The following is a 24,328-nucleotide window of genomic DNA, read 5'->3' on the forward strand; positions in this document are numbered from 1 at the left end:
TCTTGTTGTGTCCAGAGGACAGTTGAGAAAAGTGGCCCGCCCCTTACACTTGGGCGGGAAAATACAGAGCCTGGATTGGCTGGATCAGCCTGTTAGCAGGAAGTATAAATAGCTGCCAGGCACAGCCATCTTTGAGTTATTGTTAGCAGTTCCAGTTGCATGTTTATGGTTAACTTCTCATAATAAACCTTTGCAAGTTCCCTGATCTACCGGTGTCTTATTTGGGCAGATTCTACAATTCTTAAAGTGTGAATCCATATGTAACAGAAGTAGTGCTAATTGCAGGAAGACCTGGATGAGGAGGAGGGAGTGGTAAAACATACTGTCTTGCAGAAGGACCAAAAATACTTGATTTTGGGGAAAGGCCCAGGAGTCCAGATGAAATCAAAAGAGCAGAAAAGCAAACTGATTCTTTTGGAAAAGGAAAAAAAAAAAAAAAAGGGAGGAGCACATTAGAAGATTTTGGTTCCACTTATTTAAAATGCTAAAATTAATAATATTGAAGCAAATAGCAATAGCAGATTTTATGTAATAGGTTTAACATTGAGAGGTCAGAGAAATATGACCTATATTAGACTGTCTTTTTCATATTTTAGAAATGTTTGTTTATCGTACCATGCCAGTTAAGTACTTTTGGACTGAGCTGGGTGGAGTGCTGCGGTGTCATAAAGAAATGCTGCAGGTATGTGGATAAATGTTGAAACTCTACCGTGTATTCAGGGTGTATGAACTTTGATCTTCGAAAATATATTCATTTTGATACTTTCTTCAGGACCATTTCTGATATCATCTTGGTCTACTTGTGGAAAAAAAGATAAAACTGCCTCTTTGTAATTGTAAATATGATCAGTCCTTTGTAGCTTTAAACAGACAATAGAGCAGTAAGAGAAGGCGTCGGGAAGGGAATGAATTTTATAAGTTCTGAATAACATGGAGAGACTAGCTAAAGACATTTTAGAAAACCTAATAAGCTTGCTTCATTTTAATTGGGTCTCTCTCTCTCACTGTGGGTAGTTTGTCATATCGTGTGAACACATGTATGATTGCTGCTTCCCTATATTAGGCAATCCTATAAAATATATTAATTAAATATTTTAGTAACACATATTGAACAATTGTTTGCTTAATAACCTTGATGTTTGCTTTACAACTATCATAGCTGCTTCACAACTGCTGCAAAAAAGTGATTAGATCAGGTCTGGTCATGACTTATGACTAAATTGGGGGTTCCACTATGGTTATAAGTCAAGAACTGCCTGTATTTGCTTTGGAAATAAATCATCTTCTAGCCTTGCAAGTCCTTTGCACATGATGCAAATAGCATTCTCATGGAGTGTATGCATCAGAATTATAAATTTAGTGTTGACAAAAGACTCATTATGTTCTCCTCTTTGCACTTTTCTAAGCCAAATCATCTCATCCCATTCCAAGACTGTTTAATACTTCAAAGAAGCCCACAAGTATTATTTGTACTACCATTATTTCACCATTTAGGCACCAATTTTTTTTTTTAAATCATCAAATGGAGAATATAGAATAACACATATAGTGGTAGAGTATCTCTGCCCTTGCTCCCTGTTAATTTCACAAGAGTCCTTCATTTCTCCTCCCGCAGCAAAATATCTTACTCCACCAAACTTGTAATACTGAAATTACAGTTTACAACGTCACCTCCAAACTGATCTAACCATAGTTCACAAAATCATATACCAGAATGTCCTTCCTGTTAATGACTACTTCACCTTCAACCGCAACAACACATGAGCACGTAATAGATTCAAACAAAAATTTAAACCGCTTCAAACTAGACTGCAGAAAATACGACTTCAGTGATAGAGTGATCAACACCTGGAATTCACTACCTGACTCTGTTGTTTCTTCCCCAATCTTCAACCTTAGATTGTGTACAGTTTAACCTCTTTCCTTTTCTAAGAGGTCTGTAAAGGGTGTGCATAAGCGCACCATTGTGCTTACCCTTCCTATCCTACTGTCCTAAAAGCAAAAGTAGGTAAGGAGTAAAGTATTTTCAGAAGAAAGTGGCATAAGAAATGTTAACGCCATGATGAGACGATAAAAAAGTGAAATTCTAATTTTTTAGAGGTTTAAAATGCAGATGTCAGTGTTCACCTATGGTGCTCATTAGCTGCTATGCATGCATGTTGTCAAGCAACAAAAACATGTTTTTGAACTGAGTTTCCTCAACATAGTGACTAGAAAAATCCAAAATGCCTCAATTTAGGTTGTAGTTCTAGACAAAGACCATATGGATTGAAGGACTGTGGCCGAAGTACTGTACTGTATTAGTTTTATTTACTGCTAGATTTATTTAGTGTCTATGCCTCAGCTTATATACTCGTGGGATTTATTTATTTATTTATTTATTCAATTTTTATGCTGCCCTTCTCCTTAGACTCAGGGTGGCTTACAACATGTTAGCAATAGCACTTTTTAACAGAGCCAGCATTATTGCCCCCACAATCTGGGTCCTCATTTTACCCACCTCAGAAGGATGGAAGGCTGAGTCAACCTTGAGCCGATGATGAGATTTGAACCGCTGACCTTCAGATCTACAAGTCAGCTTCAGTGGCCTGCAGTACAGCACTCTACCTGCTGCGCCACCCCGGCACACAATAGAGTAAAAATAATAAAAACAAAAACAAAATTAATCCTGCATAAAATTATAAGCTAAACAAAGTAAAAAGCAGATAAAATACAGCTGAGAGGTGATAAAGGGGATTGACATGTTGGTCTACAAAGTTAAAACCCTAGAACAGTGATGGTGAACCTATGGCAGGCGAGCCATATCTGAAGGCATGTGAGGTATTGCCCTTTGTCAGTTCCAGCTGATCTTTGGCCTTCTTTTCAGGTGTTTTTGCCCTCCCTAGGCTTCAGGAAAGCCTCCTAAAGCCTGGAGATAGTGAAAAACAGCACAAAGCCCCAACTGGAAATTTGGAGGCTTTCTTGAACCCTCGGGAGAATGAAAAACAGCTCAATGGGCCTACTGGAAGTATGGAGGCATGCGCGGGGGAGAGGGGCAGCAGAGGTGGTTGTGTGCATGTGCGGGGGGGGGCAGTGTGTGGGTTGTGCACATGCACAGGGGAAGGAAATTGCGTTATGGGTGTGGGCATGCACTCTTTTGGCACCTGAGCCAAAAAATGTTCGCCATCCCTGGCCTAGAAGGTCAAAAATTCTATTTACATGAAATGCCTCAGTAAGTGTCAGAAAGCCTCCCAAAAAGTGATGGTAGGTTCCGGAGTGGGTTGCTTAAGGTTTGGCCCGGTTCAGCAAACAGGTAGCAGTGGTGGCAGGACTCACTCACCCAGGACCCTTCTGCACATGCACAGAAGCATCGTGTGTGCACAAATACACACGCAACCCTGGATTTAGAACCCACTACTGATTCAGGAGGATACCTAAGACTTGATGCTCAAGTTTAAAGCTATCTTCCTTTTGCTTGAGACCTGCTTCTCCTGAGCCAAAAAAATGTGTTTGCAAACCCACCCACCCTTCTTTATCCTGATGCTCTTCCGAAGTATGTGATTTCTAATCCTGCAATGAAATTTGGTCTTGCACAGAAGATAGAGGACGGCTGTTTTGGTTCTGATACACTGGGCTCACACTTCCCCCTCACTCAACAGATGCAGTGTAATATATCTTCCTAATGTGTTAAGCTTTGATCTGAATTATGTTTTTGTCTATTTTTCTAAGAAAGGTAAAGTGGGCCATTATTCTTCATTCATTAAATAGTAATGAAGTGAAAGAGCAGCCTCTGTGAGCAAGGAGAGTAAGTGCCGAAGAAAATTTGAGAGAATTAGGGTTGAATTTGGGGTTTCATCTGTGCTTTTAACTTATGACCTTTTATTTTTCACGGGGAATAAGCGGGAAGCTAGGGTTTCTTCTTCTTTTTGTGCTTTCAAGTCATATTTACTCTGGGCAACTGCCTGCAGTAGTCCCTGAAGATTTTTTAGGCGTATTTTAGAAATAGTTTCCCATTGTCTCCTTTCTAGACCGGAGAGAAGGCGAGTGACCCAAAATTAGCCAGCTTTGTGTCTAAGGCATGATTAGAACTCATGGTTTTTTGGTTTTCTAGCCTATTGCCTTAATCACTACACCAAAATCTCTCTCCCTCTCTCTGTCTCTCTCTCAAAATTAAATAAAAGATTTTTATTCAATAACATTGCATAACTATTCTCCATACATGATCAGAGATACTTTAATAATAATAATAATAATAATAATAATAAAAAAAAAAAAAAACAAAATAAGCCACGCCCACAGTGTGGTAGTAAAAAGTTTGGTAGCCCTTCACTGCTTTAAGGTCTCTGGACTTCAACTCTCAGCTCCACCATCAATTGTGGAATTCTGGGAGTTGAAGTCCGGTCACAATTCAAAGTGTTGGTTATGACCTTTAAAGCCCTTCATGGCACTGGACCAGAATATCTCCGAGACCGCCTCCTGCCGCACGAATCCCAGCGACCAATTAGGTCCCACAGAGTGGGCCTTCTCCGGGTCCCGTCAACTAAGCAATGTCGGTTGGCGGGCCCCAGGGGAAGAGCCTTCTCTGTGGCGGCACCGGCCCTCTGGAACCAACTCCCCCCGGAGATTAGAACTGCCCCTACTCTTCCTGCCTTCCGCAAACTTCTTAAAACCCACCTTTGCCGTCAGGCATGGGGGAATTGAAACATCCCCCCCCCTGGGCACGTTGAATTTATATATGGTATGCTTGTGTGTGAGTCTGTTAGTTTGTGGGGTTTTTTAAATCTTTAAAATTTTAAATTGTTGATTACTTATGATTTGTCTTTTTACATGTTGTGAGCCGCCCCGAGTCTTCGGAGAGGGGCGGCATACAAATCCAAGTAATAAATAAATAAATAAATAAATAAAGTTGCAAAGGTTGGACGGCCCTGATTTGGATGTATGATCTGCAACTCTCAGCAATAGCCATGCTAACTTGGGAATTTTAAAAAAACAATTTATTTATTTATTTATTTATTTGCATCGAAGATATACAGTACTTTCAAAAGATACATTGTTAAATGAATGTTATATAAGTAATGCGTAATATAATATTAATACAAGACTAACCACAGTCCAGTTTCTTTACTGTTGGTAGTGCCTTGTATCCTCAGCTGGGCTGCATTATAATCTTTTTTTCCTTCTTCCCATTTTTTTTTTCCTTAGATATCCTCCTGGATGATATTGTCCTTACCCACTCACTGTTTTTGCCCACCGAGCAATTCCTACATCAGCTCTACCAACAATATCCTTCATGCAGACTTTTGGAGAAGTCCCTTTCAGAGGAGGAGGGTTGGGGGAGTGGAAATCCATTTCACTTTTCATTTTTCATATTCTTGAATCTTCTTGTATTTTGTTATTCTAAGCAGGGATATCAAACTTGCAACTCATGGCCCGGATGCATCATTTGCTGCCCCTGCCAGTTTAGGGAAGGGGGGGGGGGAAGTCCAGGTACATCACGTGACCAGGGGTGGGCTACTGCCAGGACGGGGGTGGAACGCAGTGGGGTAGTGAAAATGGAGCTTCACCCAAGAGCACCCAATTTGCACTGAAAGATGTTAAAAGAAAATGCAGGGCGTCCTGCATAAGTCATGCCCACAGCGTGGTAGTAAAATTTTTAGTAGCCCTTCACTGCATGTGACGCTGCCGTGATGCCGCAAATTTGACACCCCTATTGTACAGAGCGTTACTGCATAAATGGTTAATTTTCTGACATTTTTGGCTATAATTTTCATTTTAAAGTCATTATAAATAGTCATTATAAATTGAAAATGAACAGCACCCTGTGAAATCCTTGGAGTCACTAAATGAGGTACTATTGACCATTGTAAGATTTTTTTATCCCTTGATCTTGACAAATATAGCTAGAAGCTGCCAAAAGAAATGATGCTGAATGAGTTACATAAAAGAGTGATTAGCATTTTTAAAAATCATTTGATCTCTAGGAACCTGATTGAAAAATCTTTTTTAAAAAATGGCCTTTAAAAATTGGAATAATACTTTGTAAGGGATAATTGACCTTTTAACAGTTTATTCTGCTAGTGAATCACTAAAAAAGTTATATCATACAGTATTACTTTCCTCCTTTTGTGATGTTGTGCCACTTGTTCTTTTATTTGGACAGGGAGTCATTGCTCACAGTCACTCATGCCCTCATCACCTTGAGGTTCGATTACTGCAACGCTCTCTACATGGGGCTACCTCTGAAAAGTGTTTGGAAACTTCAGATCGTGCAGAACGCAGCCGCAAGAGCCATCATGGGGCTTCCAAGATTCACCCACGTTTCTTCAACACTCCGTGGCTTGCATTGGCTGCTAATCAGTTTCCGGTCACAATTCAAAGTGTTGGTCATGACCTTTAAAGCCCTACATGGCATTGGACCAGATTACCTCCGGAACCGCATGCTACCGCACGAATCCCAGCGACCCATAAGGTCCCACAGAGTTGGCCTTCTCCGGGTCCCATCAACTAAACAATGTCGTTTGGCGGGCCCCAGGGGAAGAGCCTTCTCTGTGGCGGTCCCGGCCCTCTGGAACCAACTCCCCCCAGAGATTAGAACTGCCCCCACCCTCCCTGTCTTTCGTAAACTACTCAAGACTCATTTATACCGCCAGGCATGGGGGAGTTGAGACAGCTCTTCCCCCTAGGCCATTACAAGTTATGCATGGTATGTTTGTGTGTATGTTTGGTTTTATAATAGGGGTTTTTTAGTTGTTTTTTATTATTGGATTGTACACGTTGTGTTTATTATTGTTGTTAGCCGCCCCGAGTCTGTGGTGAGGGCCTGCATACAAATCCAACAAATTATTATTATTACTATTATTATTATTATTATTATTAATTCTGCATGATTTGTAAAATTTGGACTGCACATATCCTTTTAGCCCTCTCTGCAGTTTACCTTTGAGAGATTCAATTGTGCCTGTATATATATAGCTTTCATTCTATTCAATAAGATTTTCTTCTTAGAAACTAGTGATGGACTGTTACTTTAATCTTTAGAAGACAATATTTGTAGTTTTAGGTTGAAACAAGGTGCTCTCTGAGCTTGGTTGTTTACCTGCAGACACTTCATTACCCAGCTGGGTAGCATCTTCATTACTTGTTATCTTCAGTGTTTGAAATAAAATATTCAAGCCTTTCCAGAAATATTCTGAAACTATTCCACTCACATTCCGTTCCCATTTATCAGAGACATTCCAGGACATGGAATGCTCACAATACAGTTTTGATAAATTTGGAACATTTTAAACTGAAATTGGGAGTTTTAAATTTAAAATGTTCAGAAGTTTAAATCTTCTGTATGTCTTTACAGCTTTTTGGTTATTTGGAATATACAGTGCCAGTATAACTGACACATTAAATTAAGGATCAACAGGCTAGTTATGCGAAATTCCTTTGGTTTTTCACATTACCATCTGGATTCAGATTAATTCCACTTCGTCCCCAGACCTGTCATTTGGAATACTTTCTCCCTTCTAATAATTTGTTCTTTCCTGACACTTCATGCTATGGATTTACCTTAACTTGCCTTTGCTACCTTCATGATGGCGTCAGCAATCCCATCTCCACTGTGCTGGAAAGAAGACGAGGCTGTGCACCGGAAACGAGCAGTTTTGATCATTTTACTTCATTTTCTTGAAACATTCAAGGGGATACTTCAGGAAGAAGAGAAGGCTGGCAAAGTCATTAAGGTATTACAGAGCTTTTCTTGCCCTGCTTTCATGAGAATAAACTAATTAAGAAATGAATATGGCTGGATTATCCGAATCATCGGAATAGATAAGAACATAAATCGAAACAAGATACAATATGTGTACTATAATATAATATGTACATATTTGTAAGCATGTAAAAGAATTTAAGTACAGTGATACCTTGTCTTACAAACTTAATTGGTTCCAGGACAAGGTTCTTAAGGTGAAAAGTTTGTAAGATGAAACAATATTTCCCATAGGAATCAATGGAAAAGCAATTAATGTGTGCAAGCCCAAAATTCACCCCTTTTGCCAGCCGAAGCACCCGTTTTTGCACTGCTGGGATTCCCCTGAGGCTCCCCTCCATAGGAAACCCCACCTCCGGACTTCTTTTTTTAAGCGATGCTGCGATTTCACTGAGGCTCCTCTCGCTGGGAAACCCCACCTCCGGACTTCCGTTGCCAGCGAAGCACCCGTTTTTGTGTTGCTGGGATTCCCCTGTTGGGATTCCCCTGCAGCATCACAAAAACACGGAAGTCCAGAGGTGGGGTTTCCCATGGAGGGGAGCCTCAGAGGAATCCCAACAGCACAAAAACAGATGCTTCGCTGGCAACGGAAGTCTGGAGGTGGGGCATCCCAGCGGCGGTGGTAGGTTTGTAAGGTGAAAATAGTTTGTAAGAAGAGGCAAAAAAATCTTAAACCCCGGGTTTGTATCTCGAAAAGTTTGTATCACGAGGCGTTTGTAAGACGAGGTATCACTGTATGTGGATGGAATGAGTAAGTAATAATGTACAGTATATTGAAGACATAAGAAACTTATGTTACATTTTGTATGGCAGAGATGTCACCAACTTTTCTTTTCATTCATTCATTCATTCATTCATTCATTCATTCATTTATTTAATTGGACTTGTATGCCACCCCTCTCCGTGGACTCGGGGCGGCTTACAAAATATACCAAAATACATAACAATAGTTTGTCCAATTAATATACTAAAAACAATTCTTAGATTTCTAATTTAAAAACATTCATTCACATTCATACAGTAATCATGCTAACAACATTTTGTTGGACAGGGGAAGATCTAATGTCCCCAGGTCTGACGGCAAAGATATTTTTTTAGACTCTTGCGGAAGGCAAGGAGGGTGGGGGCAGCGCGAATCCCCAGGGGGAGCTGATTCCAGAGGGCCCCCCCCCACAGAAGGCTCTTCCCTTAGGTCCCGCCAGCCGACATTGTTTGGTCAACGGGACCTTAAGGAGACCAACTCTGTGAGACCTCACCGGTCGCTAGGATTCATGCGGCAGAAGGCAGTCTTACAATAAAGGTAATATTTTTTTTTAAAAATCCCAATAGTTGTTTTTCTAAACATTATGTCTAAGAAGGCAAGTCTCCATGGCTAGCTAAACTTCATTTGGCAGTAGTTGCTATTTCTTTGTTTAGGCACTTCGATGTTATCTGACCCAAGCAACTTTCTCTTCACTTTCAGGATCTATATTTGCTGATCATGAAAGATGCATCCCTCTACCACAAACTGGAAGATGAAATCCTGAAGTTACATCAAGTTGTGGACACAGTGGAGCTCAAGTAAGTTAAAAAAAGCAGCATGGATGGGAGAGTTTTGGTTCACATTTGGACTTAATCCAAGTAAATCAGAGTAATGGTAGTTTTACAAGCCTTTTCATATCATTTTTTAATTCTGAATGCGATTAAAATATCCTTGGTTGAAGTGATTCATAATATAGGGGTCTTCCTGGATTCTATCTTCATATTTGGGGATTAGGTGAAAGCTGTGTCTAGGGTGGCATTTGCAGTTATATTTTATATTCTAGTTATAATCTTATTTCAATCTAAAAGCTCTTATTACCTTTATACCTTGTCTAGAGAATTGCTATGCACATTATATGAGATTGCCCATGAAAATCACTTTGAAACTAACTGGTCCAAAATGAAATGGCTTGAATGATGAGGGTGCTGCTAAGGATTTACATGTAATATCTCTACTGTAGGGGCTTCACAGGCTACTTGCTATTATGGGTGTTGTCATTGCACTTCCAGGAAGGAGATTAAACATTTAATCAATTATTTCTCAGTTTGTATGATTTAATTTTGATAACCATAGATTCATATCTTGAAGCTGCTGTTGGATCTATTGGGAAACGGGACATGGATGCATATTGCATTGACTGAATTTGCATAACACACTAAGTTAAAATGTGATTGGATGTTTTGGAACTTAGTGAATTGTACCAGTCATACTTATTTTGGAGGATGTAGTTACTGTCTCTTCCGGCTTCTAAATCTTGCCATCTGGCTATAGAGTGACTGAAGAAACCCAACCACCAAGCAAGCAGGTCAAGCCTTTATTCAGACATTTTCGCCGCATAGATTCATGTCTTCAAACTCGGGTTGCTTTCCGCGGATCTGATGAAAGTAAGTAATAAAGGGTATGCTTGGGAGTAGGATGGAAGGAAGAATAAAATTAAAGTTTTGTTTATAGGAACTGAATGAGGCTAGTGATATAATTTCATCCTACCATTGGCAAAAATTTACAAATGGACACAAGCCCTTGAATAAATTAGACAATTTATAGATTTGCCATTCTTTTCAGACCAGAATATCCACTTGGAATGTTTAGAATGTGGTTTGACGTTCTCTCAAAATTATTGTTATGGTGGAATTTGTACATCTCTAATTAGGACTGTTATTTCCCAAGAAAAATGTCACAATGACATCTGCTTTCTTTTCTGCCTTCTCTATTGTAGGCTTTTCAAAGTTCAGAAAATAAGAGCTTAGAAAAAAAAAGGTGGTGGTGGTGGAGTAAAAGCAGTTAAGTTAGTTTAAGGTATAGTTTGTCAATCTTGCTGGTTGAGGAATTCTCAGGGTTGAAGCCGACACATCTCAAAGTTGCCAAGTTTGAAAAACACCGCATTTATGCCCTTTTTCGTTGGCTCCAGTTCTTGTCTATGCGGAAAACAGGTGTGCCAAATGAAGCAGAAACAATTTTTTTCTTCATTCTACAGCGTAAGAATTTGGCATAATTACATAGTTCAGATATTCTTAAGATTTTAAAAATTAAAAATATCTCAGTAATCATTCAGCAGCATCAAGTTAGGTTTGTAAGACAGTAATGAGGCAGGGACATAAAGAGATACTGATGCTATATGTTCCAGGGATTCACATTATCATAAGTTGGGCTTTTCTACCAGTTGAAATTTTAAAGCCTCACACAAATCAAATTATAACTTGAGATGCTATGATGATATCTCAAGGTCTGGATTTAAGGGGTAAGAGAGGGAAATAAACAGCATTCTTGTCATCATCTTAGATATAGTTTTCCAGATGAGTGATGAAACCACTGTCTAGAACAGTGATGGGAAACCTTTTTTTCCTCAAGTCCCAAAAGAGTGTGCACACATGCTATCACGCTTGCCCGAGTGCCCACACCCATAATTCAGTGTCTGGGGAGGGTGAAAACAGCTTCCCCTGCCCTCCAGAGGCCCACTGGAGGCCGAAAAGGACCTGTTTTCCAACTTCTGGTGGGCCCAGTATTTATTATTTATTTATTATTTATTTATTATTTATTTATTACTTAGATTTGTATGCCCCCCCTCTCCGAAGACTCGGGGCGGCTCACAACACGTGGAAACAAATCATAAATAATCTAACAAATTTAAAATTAAAAGATTTAAAAGACCCCATATACTAACAGACATACATACAAGCATACCATATATAAATTAAACATGCCCAGGGGAAGATGTTTCAGTTCCCCCATGCCTGACGGCAAAGGTGGGTTTTAAGGGTTTTGTAGGCTCGCATTTCCCCCTTCCCAGGCTCCAAAGGCTTCCCTGGAGCCAGGGAGGGTAAAAATGCCCTTCCCCATCCCCCTGAAGGTTCTCTAGAACAGTGATTTTCAACCTTTTTTGAGCTGCGGCACATTTTTTACATACACAAAATCATGGGGCACATTGAGCGGGGAGGGGAGTGGGGGGGCTAAAAAAAGTTTGGACAAAAAAATTATCTCTCTCTCTCTCTCTTCCTTCCTTTCGCTCTATTTCTCTCCCTCCTTCTCTCTCTTCCTTCCTCTCTCTCTCCATCCCTCTTTCTTTCTCTCTTCCTTCCTTCCTCTCTTTTTTGCTCTCTCTCCCTCCTTCCCTGCCTTTCTTTCTCTCTCTCTCTCTCTCTTGCTTTCTTTCTCTCTCTCTATTGTTTTCTTTCTCTCTCTCTCTTTCTTTCCCTCTCTCTTTCTTTCTGAGCTTCGCGGCACACCTGACCATGTCTCGCGGCACACTAGTGTGCCCCGGCACACTGGTTGAAAAACACTGCTCTAGAAGCCAAAAATGCCCTCTCAGAGCCTCTGTGTGAGCCAAAAATCAGTTGGCTAGCACACACATGCACACTGGAACTGAGCTAGGGTAATGGCTCGCATGCCAGCAGATATGGCTCCGCATGCCACCTGTGGCACCCGTGCCATAGTTTCACCATCACTGGTCTAGAAGGAATAGAATTCCACCAGGTGTTGACAGTTCCTGCTCTTTCCATATTGAGGACCTAAATTACAGGCTGTTCCAAATGCAACATGTTTACTTGATCACATCTAGTCCCCAACTATGGCCAAAGCCTCAGAGATATTGATAAGATTCAAGCCATCATTGAAATCCCTTACTATACTAGGTTTCAGCAGCTTGGTTGTCTCCTCTTTTTTCTAGTCTTCTGCCGAGTGTATATGCCAGACCACTCCTATGTCACCATCCGCAGCCGCCTCTCAGCTTCTGTGCAAGACATCCTCACGTCAGTGACCGAGAAGCTTCAATATTCTGATGAGCAGCCTACAAGGGAGGAAGCTCTCATTCTGGTGGCTGTTGCATCATCAGGAGGTATCTGTCCCCCAGGAAGAATGATAGTGACACCTCCATGGTATGGGCTATCCTTCTGCAACCTTGAAACTGAAAAAGTTCAGAAAATGAAAGGTCAAAGAGGAGAAAAGCATAAGTTGTAGTTACTGCCATCCTTTTCATTGTCTCAATAGCAGGTTCATTTTGTTCCTAATCCAAATGAAGCACATTTAGGTTTTCTTGTTTGCTGCACCATAATGAGGCCTAAGAAGAAAATAGTAGACTTTCCTAGTGCCCTACGGAGTCTACGGAGAGGGGCGGCATACAAATCTAATAAATAATAATAATAATAATAATAATAATCACACAGTACCCAGGGAAGTGTCCATAAGTGCAGCAAAAGTGAAACAGAGTAGTGAATTTATGAATAATTAATTAATTTTTCAACAACATAAGTTGAAATAGAAGATACAGTGTAGTTCTTTTTTCCAGTTTAACATTTTATTGAGTTATAGAATATTGTAAAATGCAAAAGTAAACAGAAAAGCAGTGGAGAGGAAAAAGGGGGAAGAGAAGTGAGGAAGGATAGGAAGAAAAGAAAAACCACCGATTTCCAATTCTCTCTGTTGGCAGGGCATTAACATCAAATTAGAACTTTTTGTTTTTTCACAATATGGACAAATCATTTGTGTAAAGATCTATCAATCTATGTGGTAAAACCCTAAATCAAAGTTCCATTAATTTCCACTTCAAGCACAAAATTCAGAAGCGGTCTCCATGTGGAAACAAAAGTATTTATGTTCTTTCTTTAGTTAAAGTAATCAATTTTGCTATTTTTGCCAACATCATCAAATTCTGTGACCATTCGTCCGTAGTAGGAATCAAAGTATCCTTCCATTTTTGTGCATACAATAGTTTTGCTGCTGTTAACAAAGTGAAATAGAAGGCAGTGCTGTTGTATGCTATTCCTTTGCGTTGTAGAAGGATTAATGAGTAAAAGTTCTTCTGCCTAGAGTTTGGTTTTAAAAACTGGGAAAGTCTCAACACTTAAGTCTAAAGCAAATAATGAAATAATGAAATAATACTAATAAATAGTGTCCCACGCTCAGCCAATTGTAACTTGCTAAGGTGTTCAGATACGCAAGATTGGAAAAATGGTGGGGATTTTTGGGAAGGGGGAGGGGAAGAAGGTCTTATCTTAGGCATTCCAGATATGATTGCACTGTGAGAAACTCCACTGGTGCCAGATATCTCAAAAAAGTGCGCCAGCTACATATTGAAGCATAAAATGTATGTTCGCTTGAGGGATGATGAATTGAAAGGATGACTTATAGGCTTCATGTGAACATGAACCTACAACCACCTTATTTTTTAAAAAATAAAAATGTTATGGAGGATATTTATATGCCAGTCCAGATGATTCAGTAATTTTCAATCACTTTCGCCCCTAATCTCAGAGAAATCTGTACTACAGCCTAATGAAGAGTGTGTTTTCACTACCTTGGGAATAAACAGCCATCTTTTTGCCTGTACAAAGGATACTTTTCCATCCCTGGTAAGTGGATTTCCTTGGATGTTGTTCTCCTTGACATGCCAATATGGCTTTTGCATCATGACTCTATGTTTGGAGGTGCTGTGATCATGGTTACAATTCATCTTTACTCTCCATTTTTCTAGTACAGTAGTACCTCTAGATACGAGCTGCCCAACATGCGAGTATTTCAAGATACGAGCCACGAGGGGAGAGACATTTCTGTTCCAGTCCCGAGCTCAAATTCGGGATACGAGCCGAGCGTCCACTAAGTGGCGCAAGAATCGTTGCTTTTGGTTATCTCGGAGGGGAAAAACAAAGTCTAAAGCCATTTGTTCCAGATACGAGTTGCTCGATATACAAGCTCCCTTCTGGAACGAATTATGCTCGTATCTAGGGGTACTACTGTACATGTAAATAGGTCTCCCTCTGTCCCCTTATGTAAGCTTATAGCAAGATACATATTCAGATGCATACATACCCAGGTCTTCTACTGGAAACATACCCATCAGTTTGACCTTTTCTGCAGGTCCCTCTCCCAGAGGCAATCCAAGTGTCACCAGGTGAGACAGAGATCCACCGAATGGAAGCTGAGGATGTAGCAAATCACCTGACGGCCTTCCACTGGGAACTGTTCTGGTGTGTCCATGAGGTGAGAAAACCAAACATAACCTTCCTAACTTGATCTCTTTCAGATATGTTTGGACACTGGCTCTCTGGCACATCATAATGTCTGCATACAATGAGAGGTGTACATTCAGAGATGTCTCAGATTCTTACTACTGTGTAATTTTATACTATACCGAGTGTTCCCTTGAGATGATCGATTTCTTTGGGTAGAGGAAACTTCTCAATAGGCCTATTCAAAATTTGGAAGGAGAAGTGTACCGTCTGCCAATCTTAATTTTTTTTTAAAAAAAATGAATTTTCAGCCATGGAAAAGCTTGACTGATATTTTGCACTTGAAAATAGCAGGATGTTCTTATGACTGAATGTTTGGGGAAAAAGATGAGATTAGGAGCTTGCTCTCTTACACATTGGTTTGTGGGGTTTTTTGCCCGAGACAAAACATCATACATCATCATCCAATCATCACTGAAAAATGCTAGCAAATTTACCATCATTACAATAACAACAGTACAAGAGTGCCTGACCTGATTTTATTACTTTTTTTCCCCCAGTGGTGGTTAAACAAATATGGGGGTCATTAAGCAAATGTCATTGTCATTAATTGAAGCAACTGTTTGCTATGGGCTAGTTTTCGCCAAAATCTGGAAATAAATACCAGTTTTCAGCAAAAACATTGTAAAATGAAATCAAGGGATCGCGGGATGCTGAATGGTCACTAAACCATTGATTTTCAACCTTTTTTGAGTCGCGGCACATTTTTTACATTTACAAAACCATGGGGAACATTGAGGGGGGGGGGGCTAAAAAAAGTTTGGACAAAAAAATTCTCTCTCTCTCTTCCTCCCTTTTGCTCTATTTCTCTCTCCCTCCCTCTTTCTTTCCCTTCCTCTTTTTTTCTCTCTCTCTCCATCCCTCTTTCTCTCTTTCTTCTTTCCTCTTTTTTGCTCTCTTTCTTTCTCTCTCCCTCTCTACCTCCCTCTATGTCTTTCTCTCTCCCACCTTCCCTCCCTCTTTCTCTCTCTCTCTCTTGCTTTCTTTCTTTCTCTCTTGCTTTCTTTCTCTCTTGTTCTCTTTCTATCTCTCTCTCTTGCTTTATTTCTCTTGCTTTCTCTCTTGTTTTCTTTCTCTCTCTCTTGCTTGCTTTCTCTCTCTCTCTTTCCCTCTCTTGTTTTCTTTCGCTCTCTGAGCTTCGCGGCACACCTGAACATGTCTCGCGGCACACTAGTGTGCCATGGCACACTGGTTGAAAAACACTGTACTAAACAATCAGTTGTAATGTGAGGGGAGCCTATTCATTCATTTGACTTAACATTTTATAGGTTGAACTGATCAATATGACAGCTTGGATTTACTTAGCCTTATCTTTTCTCCAGTTCGGTTTTTACCTTCTTTCTCCTTGTCATGTGTGACATAGACTGATCAATGAAAGGAATTCATGTACATAAGACACTTAGCCTGGGTGAAGAGGGGAGGATTCAATCTGGGTCTCAGAAGGCCCACTGGTTACTCTCTTTCCTTTTCAATTTCTTTATAGCTAGAATTTGTGGATTATGTGTTCCATGGTGAACGTGGGCGACGGGAGACTGCCAATCTGGAATTGCTGCTGCAACGTTGCAGTGAGGTTCAGCACTGGGTGGCCACTGAAGTTTTACTCTGTGACTCTCTAGGAAAGCGGGCTCACTTGCTCAAGAAATTCATCAAGATTGCTGCTGTGTGAGTGCCATATTTTATTATTATTATTTATTTATTTATTAGATTTGTATGCCGCCCCTCTCTGAAGACTCGGGGCGGCTCACAACAATAATCAAAAACAATATAACATTGCAACAAATCTAATATTAAAAGAGAACAATATATGAAACCCCAACAATTTAAAACCCATGCAACACATACATACCAAAAACATAAAATATAAAAGCCTAGGGGAGATGTCTCAATTCTCCCATGCCCGGCAATATAGGTGGCTCTTGAGTAATTTGCGAAAGACAAGGAGGGTGGGGGCTGTTCTAATCTCTGGGGGGAGTTGATTCCAGAGGGCCGGGGCCACCACAGAGAAGGCTCTTCCCCTGGGGCCCGCCAAACGACACGGTTTGGTCGACGGGACCCGGAGAAGGCCAACTCTGTGGGATCTTATCGGCCACTGGGATTCATGCGGTAGAAGGCGGTTCCGGAGGTATTCTGGTCCACTGCCATGTAGGGCTTTGAAGGTCATTACCAACACTTTGAATTTGACCGGAAACTGATCGGCAGCCAGTGCAGGGCCTTTTTTGGGCCTTTCTTTATAATGGGGTTATGTTTAATAATAATAATAATAATAATAATAATAATAATAATAATAATAATTATTATTATTATTATTATTATTATTATTATTATTTATTAGATTTTCATGCTGCCCCTCTCCGAGGACTATAATGCCACTGATGATGATGGTTCTGCTTCTGTTACTTGAAATGAATGGTTAATGTTTCCCCAATTTTCAAAGCCTCAAGCTCTTTTTATATGGGTTTCATGGGTGATGCAAGTAAACAACAGCAGAGTTTAATCGCACAGTTGTGGCTGCCATCTGGACTTTTTTGACAAACGAACACACATGCAGTTGCTGGCTACAAGAACATGCTGCGTAAAGGGAAATGGGAGATAATTGAAAATATTCAACTTCTGTGAATTTCCAGCAGCCCCAAAGAGAGGATGAATTAAATCCTCACAAGGTTATAGGCAATCATCTTCCTCTGCAGTTACAGGCAATTCATATCCTCCCTTGGCCAACTTCCAGTTATTTAATGAATATGTCCCAATATCTTAAAATCTATAAAATAAAAATATTGGAATTCTGAGAGGTCTGCAGAATATACTTTAAAATCTTAGCTTTCCTATTTTCTCCTTTCTTGTTCTGTTCATAATGTTCCTCTCTGCTTCCTCCCTGCATGGTCAATCCACTTCCCTTCTCTGTTGGTTCCTTTAAGGTTAATGGCTAGAAGGTCAAACTTATCTCATCATCCTGGTTGGCTTAATTCCCAATGACAGTTGAGCCTTTGCTCAAGCTTCCTTCCCAGATTGTTTACTAGATGAGGGGATGTTGCAGCAGAAAGGCCTGGAGGAGAAGGAAGAGGTTGAACACAGCTATGTAACACACTAGGTGACAAATTATGGCCTTGAGGGATATTTTCAGGTTAGAGATGTGCTCTAAATTCCTGGGTTTGCAAAAGCTATGGTTTGATTACAAATGATGTTTATATCCTATGGATTTCATGGAGGACAGTGTTGCCCTTTCTCTCATCATTTACCTAGCTAGCACTTTTAATCATTTTGTATAGGTTGAGTTTTACATCCCTTTAGCTGTATCTCGGCCACCATGAAGACAGATATATTTGAATTTGGTAGTTCAGATTTTACTGATGATAAAGTCACATCCCTTTTCATTTCCCTTGCCACCTCCTGCTTTTCTTTGAGCCTTGGCAGTCTACCTGGGCTCAGAAGCTTGAGAAGAGAAGGTGGAGGCATTTATTTGCACCTTTTTCTATCTCCTCCTCTCCTCCTCTCCCTCTTACTCAAATGGCACTTGAGAGTGAAACAAGGTAGAAAATTTGACTGCAATTAAAGTAACACAGATTTAAGGGTCATTAACTTCAAGCCTCAATCAACAAATGCTCAGTCTTACACGTTGGCAAAAATAATCAGAACACAAAATACAAACTAGATGATCACGACCTTGTTGACCATTTTCACTCAATAAGGGACCTTGGAGTACTCATCTCTAATGATCTAAGTGCCAGAGCCACTGCATTAAGAGTGGTTAACTTATTTTTGCATAGTTTCTTCTCTGGTACCAACTCCCCCCAGAGATTAGAACTGCCCCTACCCTCCTTGCCTTTCGTAAGCTACTCAAAACCCACCTCTGCCGCCAGGCATGGGGGAATTAAGACTTCTTCTCCCCCTAGGCTGATACAACTGTATGTATGGTATGTTTGTACGTATGCTGGTTTTATACATTAAGGGGTTTTAAGTTAGTTTTTAGTATTGGATTTTTACTGTATATTGTTCACGTATATTGTTCATGACTGTTGTTAGCCGCCCTGAGTTTTCGGAGAGGGGCGGCATATAAATCCAATAAATTGAATTGAAATTGAATTGGTAATATTGTACTTTTAACTGGATCATATAAGACATTTGCTAGACCAATTCTCGAATGCAGCTCATCTGTCTGGAACCCATATTACATATCATACATTAATGCAATTGAGAACATCCAGAGATATTTCATGAGTACAGTATTACACTCCACTGTTCGCAGCAGACTACCTTATGCCACCAGACTTGAAATTTTGGGCCTAAAAATTTTTAGAACTACACCATGTTCGATCTCACCGAAGTGTAGCATACAAAATTATCTGCTACAATATCCTACCTGTCAATGACTACTTCAACTTCATATGCAACAATACATGAACTGACCACAGATACAAATGTAATTTAAACCGCTCCAAACTTGATTGCTAAAAATTTGACTTCAGCAAAAGAGAAATCGATGCTGGAATATATTACCTGAATCTGTAGTTTCTTCCCCAGGCCCCCAAAATTAACCTTAGATTGTCTACCATTGACCTCACCCCATTCTTAAGAGGTCTGTAAGGGGTGTGCATAAGCATATCAGCATGCCTACCATCCTTGGCCTAATGTCCCTGTGTGTTCATAGAAAATAGAAACAGAAGATTGACAGCAGAAAAAGACCTCATGGTCCATCTAGTCTGCCCTTATAGTATTTTCTGTATTTTATTGTAGGATGGGTATATGTTTATCCAGGGGTGGACTACTGCCCAGATTGGGGGGGGGGGACGATGCAGTGGGGTAGCAAAAATGGAGCTCCACCCTAGAGCACCCAATTTGCACTGAAAGATATTGAAGGAAAATACATAAGCCACGCCCACAGCGTGGTAGTAAAAAATTTGGTAGCCCTTCACTGTGTTTATCCCAGGCACTGTGTTTATCCCAATTACTATGGATTTACTAACCAGTTCTGCTGGAAGTTTATTCCAAGCATCTACTACTCTTTCAGTAAAATAATATTTTCTCACATTGATCTTTCCCCCAACTTAACCACAGATTGTGCTCCCTTGTTCTTGTGTTCACTTTCCTATTGTTCGTAAAATATGTACTCATAACTATGCTTGTTCTTATATATTCACAAACAAGTTTGATACTTTATTTATACTTTGTCTGTATTCACATACACAATTGACAAAATAAATAAATAAATACATTATTTCTTATGCATGTAAGTAGTAAGGTGTTAGGTCCAAGGGGGCTATGAAAGCAGCCAAGACAGCTTCTTCTATTTTACTGACTGATATCAGACTAAATTAAATTAAGAGCAGGGATGGTACAATCAGTTGAAACTGCTCAATTTTAATACTTTTTTGGTTTGGTTCTTAGCTACTTTAAAAAAAAAATTTCTCCCCATAGATGTAAACAGCATCAGGACATGTTAACATTCTATGCTGTGGTCATAGGACTGAACAATGCACCTGTCAGTCGTTTACGCCTCACCTGGGAGGTAAGATGATGAAGAGAAATGGTTTTTTTGTATTTGTAATCTCAGTTTATCTTTTTTTCTCTCATACACACTAGTGTTTTACCCAGATTTGCAGTTAAACTTTTATATTTTTAAACCATTTCAAATGGTCAAAGAGGTACAATATAATGTTTTAAAATTTTAAATGCATCGCGACAAATTCTCATTATACTATTATCATCTTAAAAACAATTTAAAACTACTGGACATTAAATCCAGGTTAAATCCATAATTCATTATGACTGCAATAGATGCATTTCATTTGGACAAATCTGAAGTATTTACTTCATTTCAATTGGTTCATTCTATGAGATCTTTGCTTACTTGCCTCTAATAATGTCACAACACCCTTTTAGCAACACCCTTTTTGTGCTTTTCCTTCATCTCATTGGGAACTGTAGTTTATACAGGTGGTAACAGTAAATTTCCAGTACCGTCCATTTCATGGTGTGAAACCTATTAGGCTTTTTTAAAAACTCATCACTCATCAAGAGAAATTAACTCATTCCGGTGAATTGGAAGCAGGATCAGAGTCAATAATAAAGCAGATTTCATGATACTGGTATACAGTAATTATTTTTAAATTCAAAATGGTTGAATAACACTTCATCTTATCACTGAAAGGTCTTTGAAAATTAGCAATGGTTCACTTCTTGTTATCATTTGCTGCAACCATAGTTCCCATTTTAAAAATTCTGGTTTATGGTTTAGGGCAGGCTGCAGGAGCTGAAACTGCACAATATAGCAAGTCAGAATCAAACCAAATCTTCGGGACTTGATGCGATATATGAAATCCAGTTTATTTGGCTCTAGTACATGAAAAGCAAAATATTGGGGAAAGCCCATATAAGGGCAGCTTGTGCAGTATCACTTGTTTCCAGAGAGAAAAGTTATCTAATCAGATTGGAGGAGCCAAGCACACTAGGAAGGATTGAATTTTCAGCCAGTAACCTATTATTATCTTCTAGTCCCTAACCTAAATTTAAGGCATTCATGTCTTAATTTCCAATTGGGTATTTGATATCCCTCTTGGTGGATGCAAGATTAGAGAAAGTTTGTTTCTAGAGTTTCCACTGATGCTTTCTTCAAAAAAATTCTTGTGGCATTCAACTCACAAAATTCGTCAGCCAGCATGGGAAATTCTGGGGTTTGAAGTCCACACATCTTGCCAAGTTTGAAAGATACCAAGTTTGAAAGGGTGTTAATTCCAGCATTAAATGGCTTTGATTATATGTTTTTCTTGCTGCAAGAACCAATCTGGATCAGTTGCCGGGACCAGACATTTTGTCTTCTGAGCTTTTGGACTCCTGCTGGTGCCCAGATAGAGAACAGTTCCCTGATTTAGGCTCCAGCATGAATCTGAAAACTCGGAAGACAAAATCTCTGGTCCTGATGACCGACCCAAATTGGACCCTGCAGGATTATCTTGGGACACCTATATTGTCAGTCTTGCTTTTGTGATCACAAGAATGAAGAATGGGTGGACTATTAGTCAGCAGTGTTGGAAAAGATGGTTACCACACCTTATTATGAAATTGCTATCCTTTGCACCTTTTTTTTTTAACTTGAGAGCCAGACAGTGCTGGTGATAAATCATTGCATTTAATTTTTCCTATATTTTCAGGCTGTCTTTATTTTCAACATGATTTATGGTAATTTATTCTTTCTTACTTTAAAAAAGGAGAAAAATTAGATGTGCCTTGCATAAGAAACCGTTTAGCAAAAGAAAGCTTGATATGTACACATAGTTGGCACAAGTGAAAATGTTTTTATTTACTCAGATATTTTAGGTTTATTAGGAGTCACTAGTTTTATATTATAATTATTATATTGTACTTTTTAAATATTTATTTGTTGTAAGTAGTTTCTGCACTTCTAGAAAGCACTAACATTTAACATGCTCATATTTAATCTGTGTCTGTCAATGGTTTATTTACATGCAAAGCATTATTGCTAAGCATCTAAAATGTGTTTTTATTTCATTGTAGGCTGTCTGCTTACAGCTGAAAGTGTGTTACTTGGCAGACCTGATAAATACTTCTTAGTTGTCTTTGTTGCATTTGGTAAAACTTGAAAGATAATAAAGAATAAAAGCTAAACCCCACTTCATAGTAATAAAAAATGAGGAAAAGAGATTCAGTTGGAAATAGCAAAAGTAGCTAAAGCTGCAAAGAAAGCTTTTAATAAAAATTGGATGTCTCTTCTGAGGATAATACTTGTTTCCAAGTAAATATGGTAGAACAATGCTGACTTTAAGGAAGATCTTGCTGCATTAAGTGGTTTTATATTAAGTGCTGCATGGAATAGCTGTTTTAATGTTCCTTCCCCTGTGGCTACAGGTAATTGCAAAAAAGGGCTGTAAGGATATCAAAAGACTCTAGTCCAGAATTCATTATTTTTCTTACACTTTCTGAAAATCAGGTAAAAAAAACCCCTTGTTACAGCAATAGAGTGGAAAACTGAGATTATCTGCTGTAAGCCACTAAATGTTGGAAGATTTACAGTTGTACTATAGTGAATTACATTCACAATGTACCTTTTGGCTGGTTCTGCAGGAGCCACTTTTCCTGTTTATCAGGAATTGAGGGTACACATAGTTTTTAATAGTTGGGTTTCTACTATAATTTCAAATAATCTTTGGCATCAGATTGTTGACATCAAACAGAGATGCAAACAAGAAGCATCTATGATCCAGAAAATTCAGTGGTAGGTTTCTTATTTGAGAACCGTTCCTCATGAAACTTATATAACAGGATTTTAAGAAGTAGGATTTCAGCATTAATGGTAAATGTTTTCCTGTTATGATTTACTTATTTAGTTTTCAGTTCTGAATAAGTGTTGGGTTTATATAATTTATACAAAGTGTAGTATCTTAATTTTTGGGCTATACAGTCATCTGATTCCATGTTGTATTAAATTTTTATGCACCATCGCATAAAAATCAATCAAACAAACAAATAAATAAATAAATAAAGTTTACAACTCATAATAACTAATTCATATAATAATTGAAAATGCACAATAATTTTGATAAAATATCTATGAGGACTTCAGAGAATCCTTGTTCTTTCTAAATTAGTAAGTATAAATGCTAAAATATACCTTCTGAATATAACATATAATGTTAATCTCTTAGGAGAAAATCAAATCTAAATTATCATGTATAAAAGAAACCAGATGAGTAACATGCAGGCATATGAGCTCACATTTTATGTTCGGAAATACAGTATATAAATACATATATAAATTCATAGAATGTAAGTGTTGAAAAGTGTTTTATTAATGGATTTAATGGATCTAACTCAGATCCAAGAACCAGATCCTCTATTCTATGTGATTATTATGCAGCATATGTACATTCATTCAAAACAGGATGGAAGGATATACTCGTATCACTTCTTATGCATTGAAAGAGGCTGGAAGCCATTTTGTAATGTATGTGGGCTTAAATTACCACAGCTCAGGATTTAACACTCTAATTAGCCAAAATATAGTCCTAAATGCAGTTTTGCAAATTGCATGTCAGTATTGCAGGAGAATTATATATAATTTTATTATAATTATATTATTAAATTTATTTTCCACCTATCTAATTTTGAAGCAACTGAGTGGCTTATAGCATAAAATACATTAAACTCATCGAATATAAATATTCCATCCCAATAAAATGACAATATAAACAAAATAAAAGTATTGTCACAAGATGGAGAAGGAAAGAACCAGATGCATGGGGGCGGGGTAGGTGGTATTAGCTCTTAATTAATCAATCGTCTCTGGTGCGAAGTCCATTGAAGCCCCAAACCATCCGGCAGAACCAGGTCTTAAGATTCAGAGGGATGGGGGCTGGTCTCACCTCAGAGGGTGTGATATTCCAAAGGGCAGGAGCCACAGCAGAAAAGGCTCTTCTCCTGGACTCTGCCAACCAAAATTACTTGATTGACAGGATCCGCAGTATGCCCCGTTTGCCAGCACGGGTGGGGTAAGCCAGACCTTTAGGGTAAGATGGTTCCTCAAGTTAAGATGCAGTCTAATATTCATTAAAAAAG

The 24,328-nt window shown here is 39.0% G+C and overlaps 1 protein-coding gene across 2 annotated transcripts in view; it reads left to right on the plus strand.

The window, feature by feature from the left end:
* RAPGEFL1 (Rap guanine nucleotide exchange factor like 1) overlaps positions 1 to 24,328 on the plus strand; it is a 75,189-nt gene that overhangs the window by 32,958 nt on the left and 17,903 nt on the right. For both annotated transcript variants that reach the window (XM_070726578.1, XM_070726579.1), the window contains exons 2-10: positions 5,182 to 5,260; positions 7,556 to 7,709; positions 9,201 to 9,298; positions 10,032 to 10,144; positions 12,424 to 12,591; positions 14,007 to 14,104; positions 14,610 to 14,732; positions 16,245 to 16,423; positions 20,174 to 20,264. In XM_070726578.1, coding sequence (XP_070582679.1) covers positions 5,182 to 5,260; positions 7,556 to 7,709; positions 9,201 to 9,298; positions 10,032 to 10,144; positions 12,424 to 12,591; positions 14,007 to 14,104; positions 14,610 to 14,732; positions 16,245 to 16,423; positions 20,174 to 20,264 — 1,103 coding nt within the window. The remainder of the gene's footprint in view (positions 1 to 5,181; positions 5,261 to 7,555; positions 7,710 to 9,200; positions 9,299 to 10,031; positions 10,145 to 12,423; positions 12,592 to 14,006; positions 14,105 to 14,609; positions 14,733 to 16,244; positions 16,424 to 20,173; positions 20,265 to 24,328) is intronic.

This window comes from Erythrolamprus reginae, chromosome Z (genome assembly GCF_031021105.1).
Source record: "Erythrolamprus reginae isolate rEryReg1 chromosome Z, rEryReg1.hap1, whole genome shotgun sequence".
Taxonomy (NCBI): Eukaryota; Metazoa; Chordata; class Lepidosauria; order Squamata; family Dipsadidae; genus Erythrolamprus; species Erythrolamprus reginae.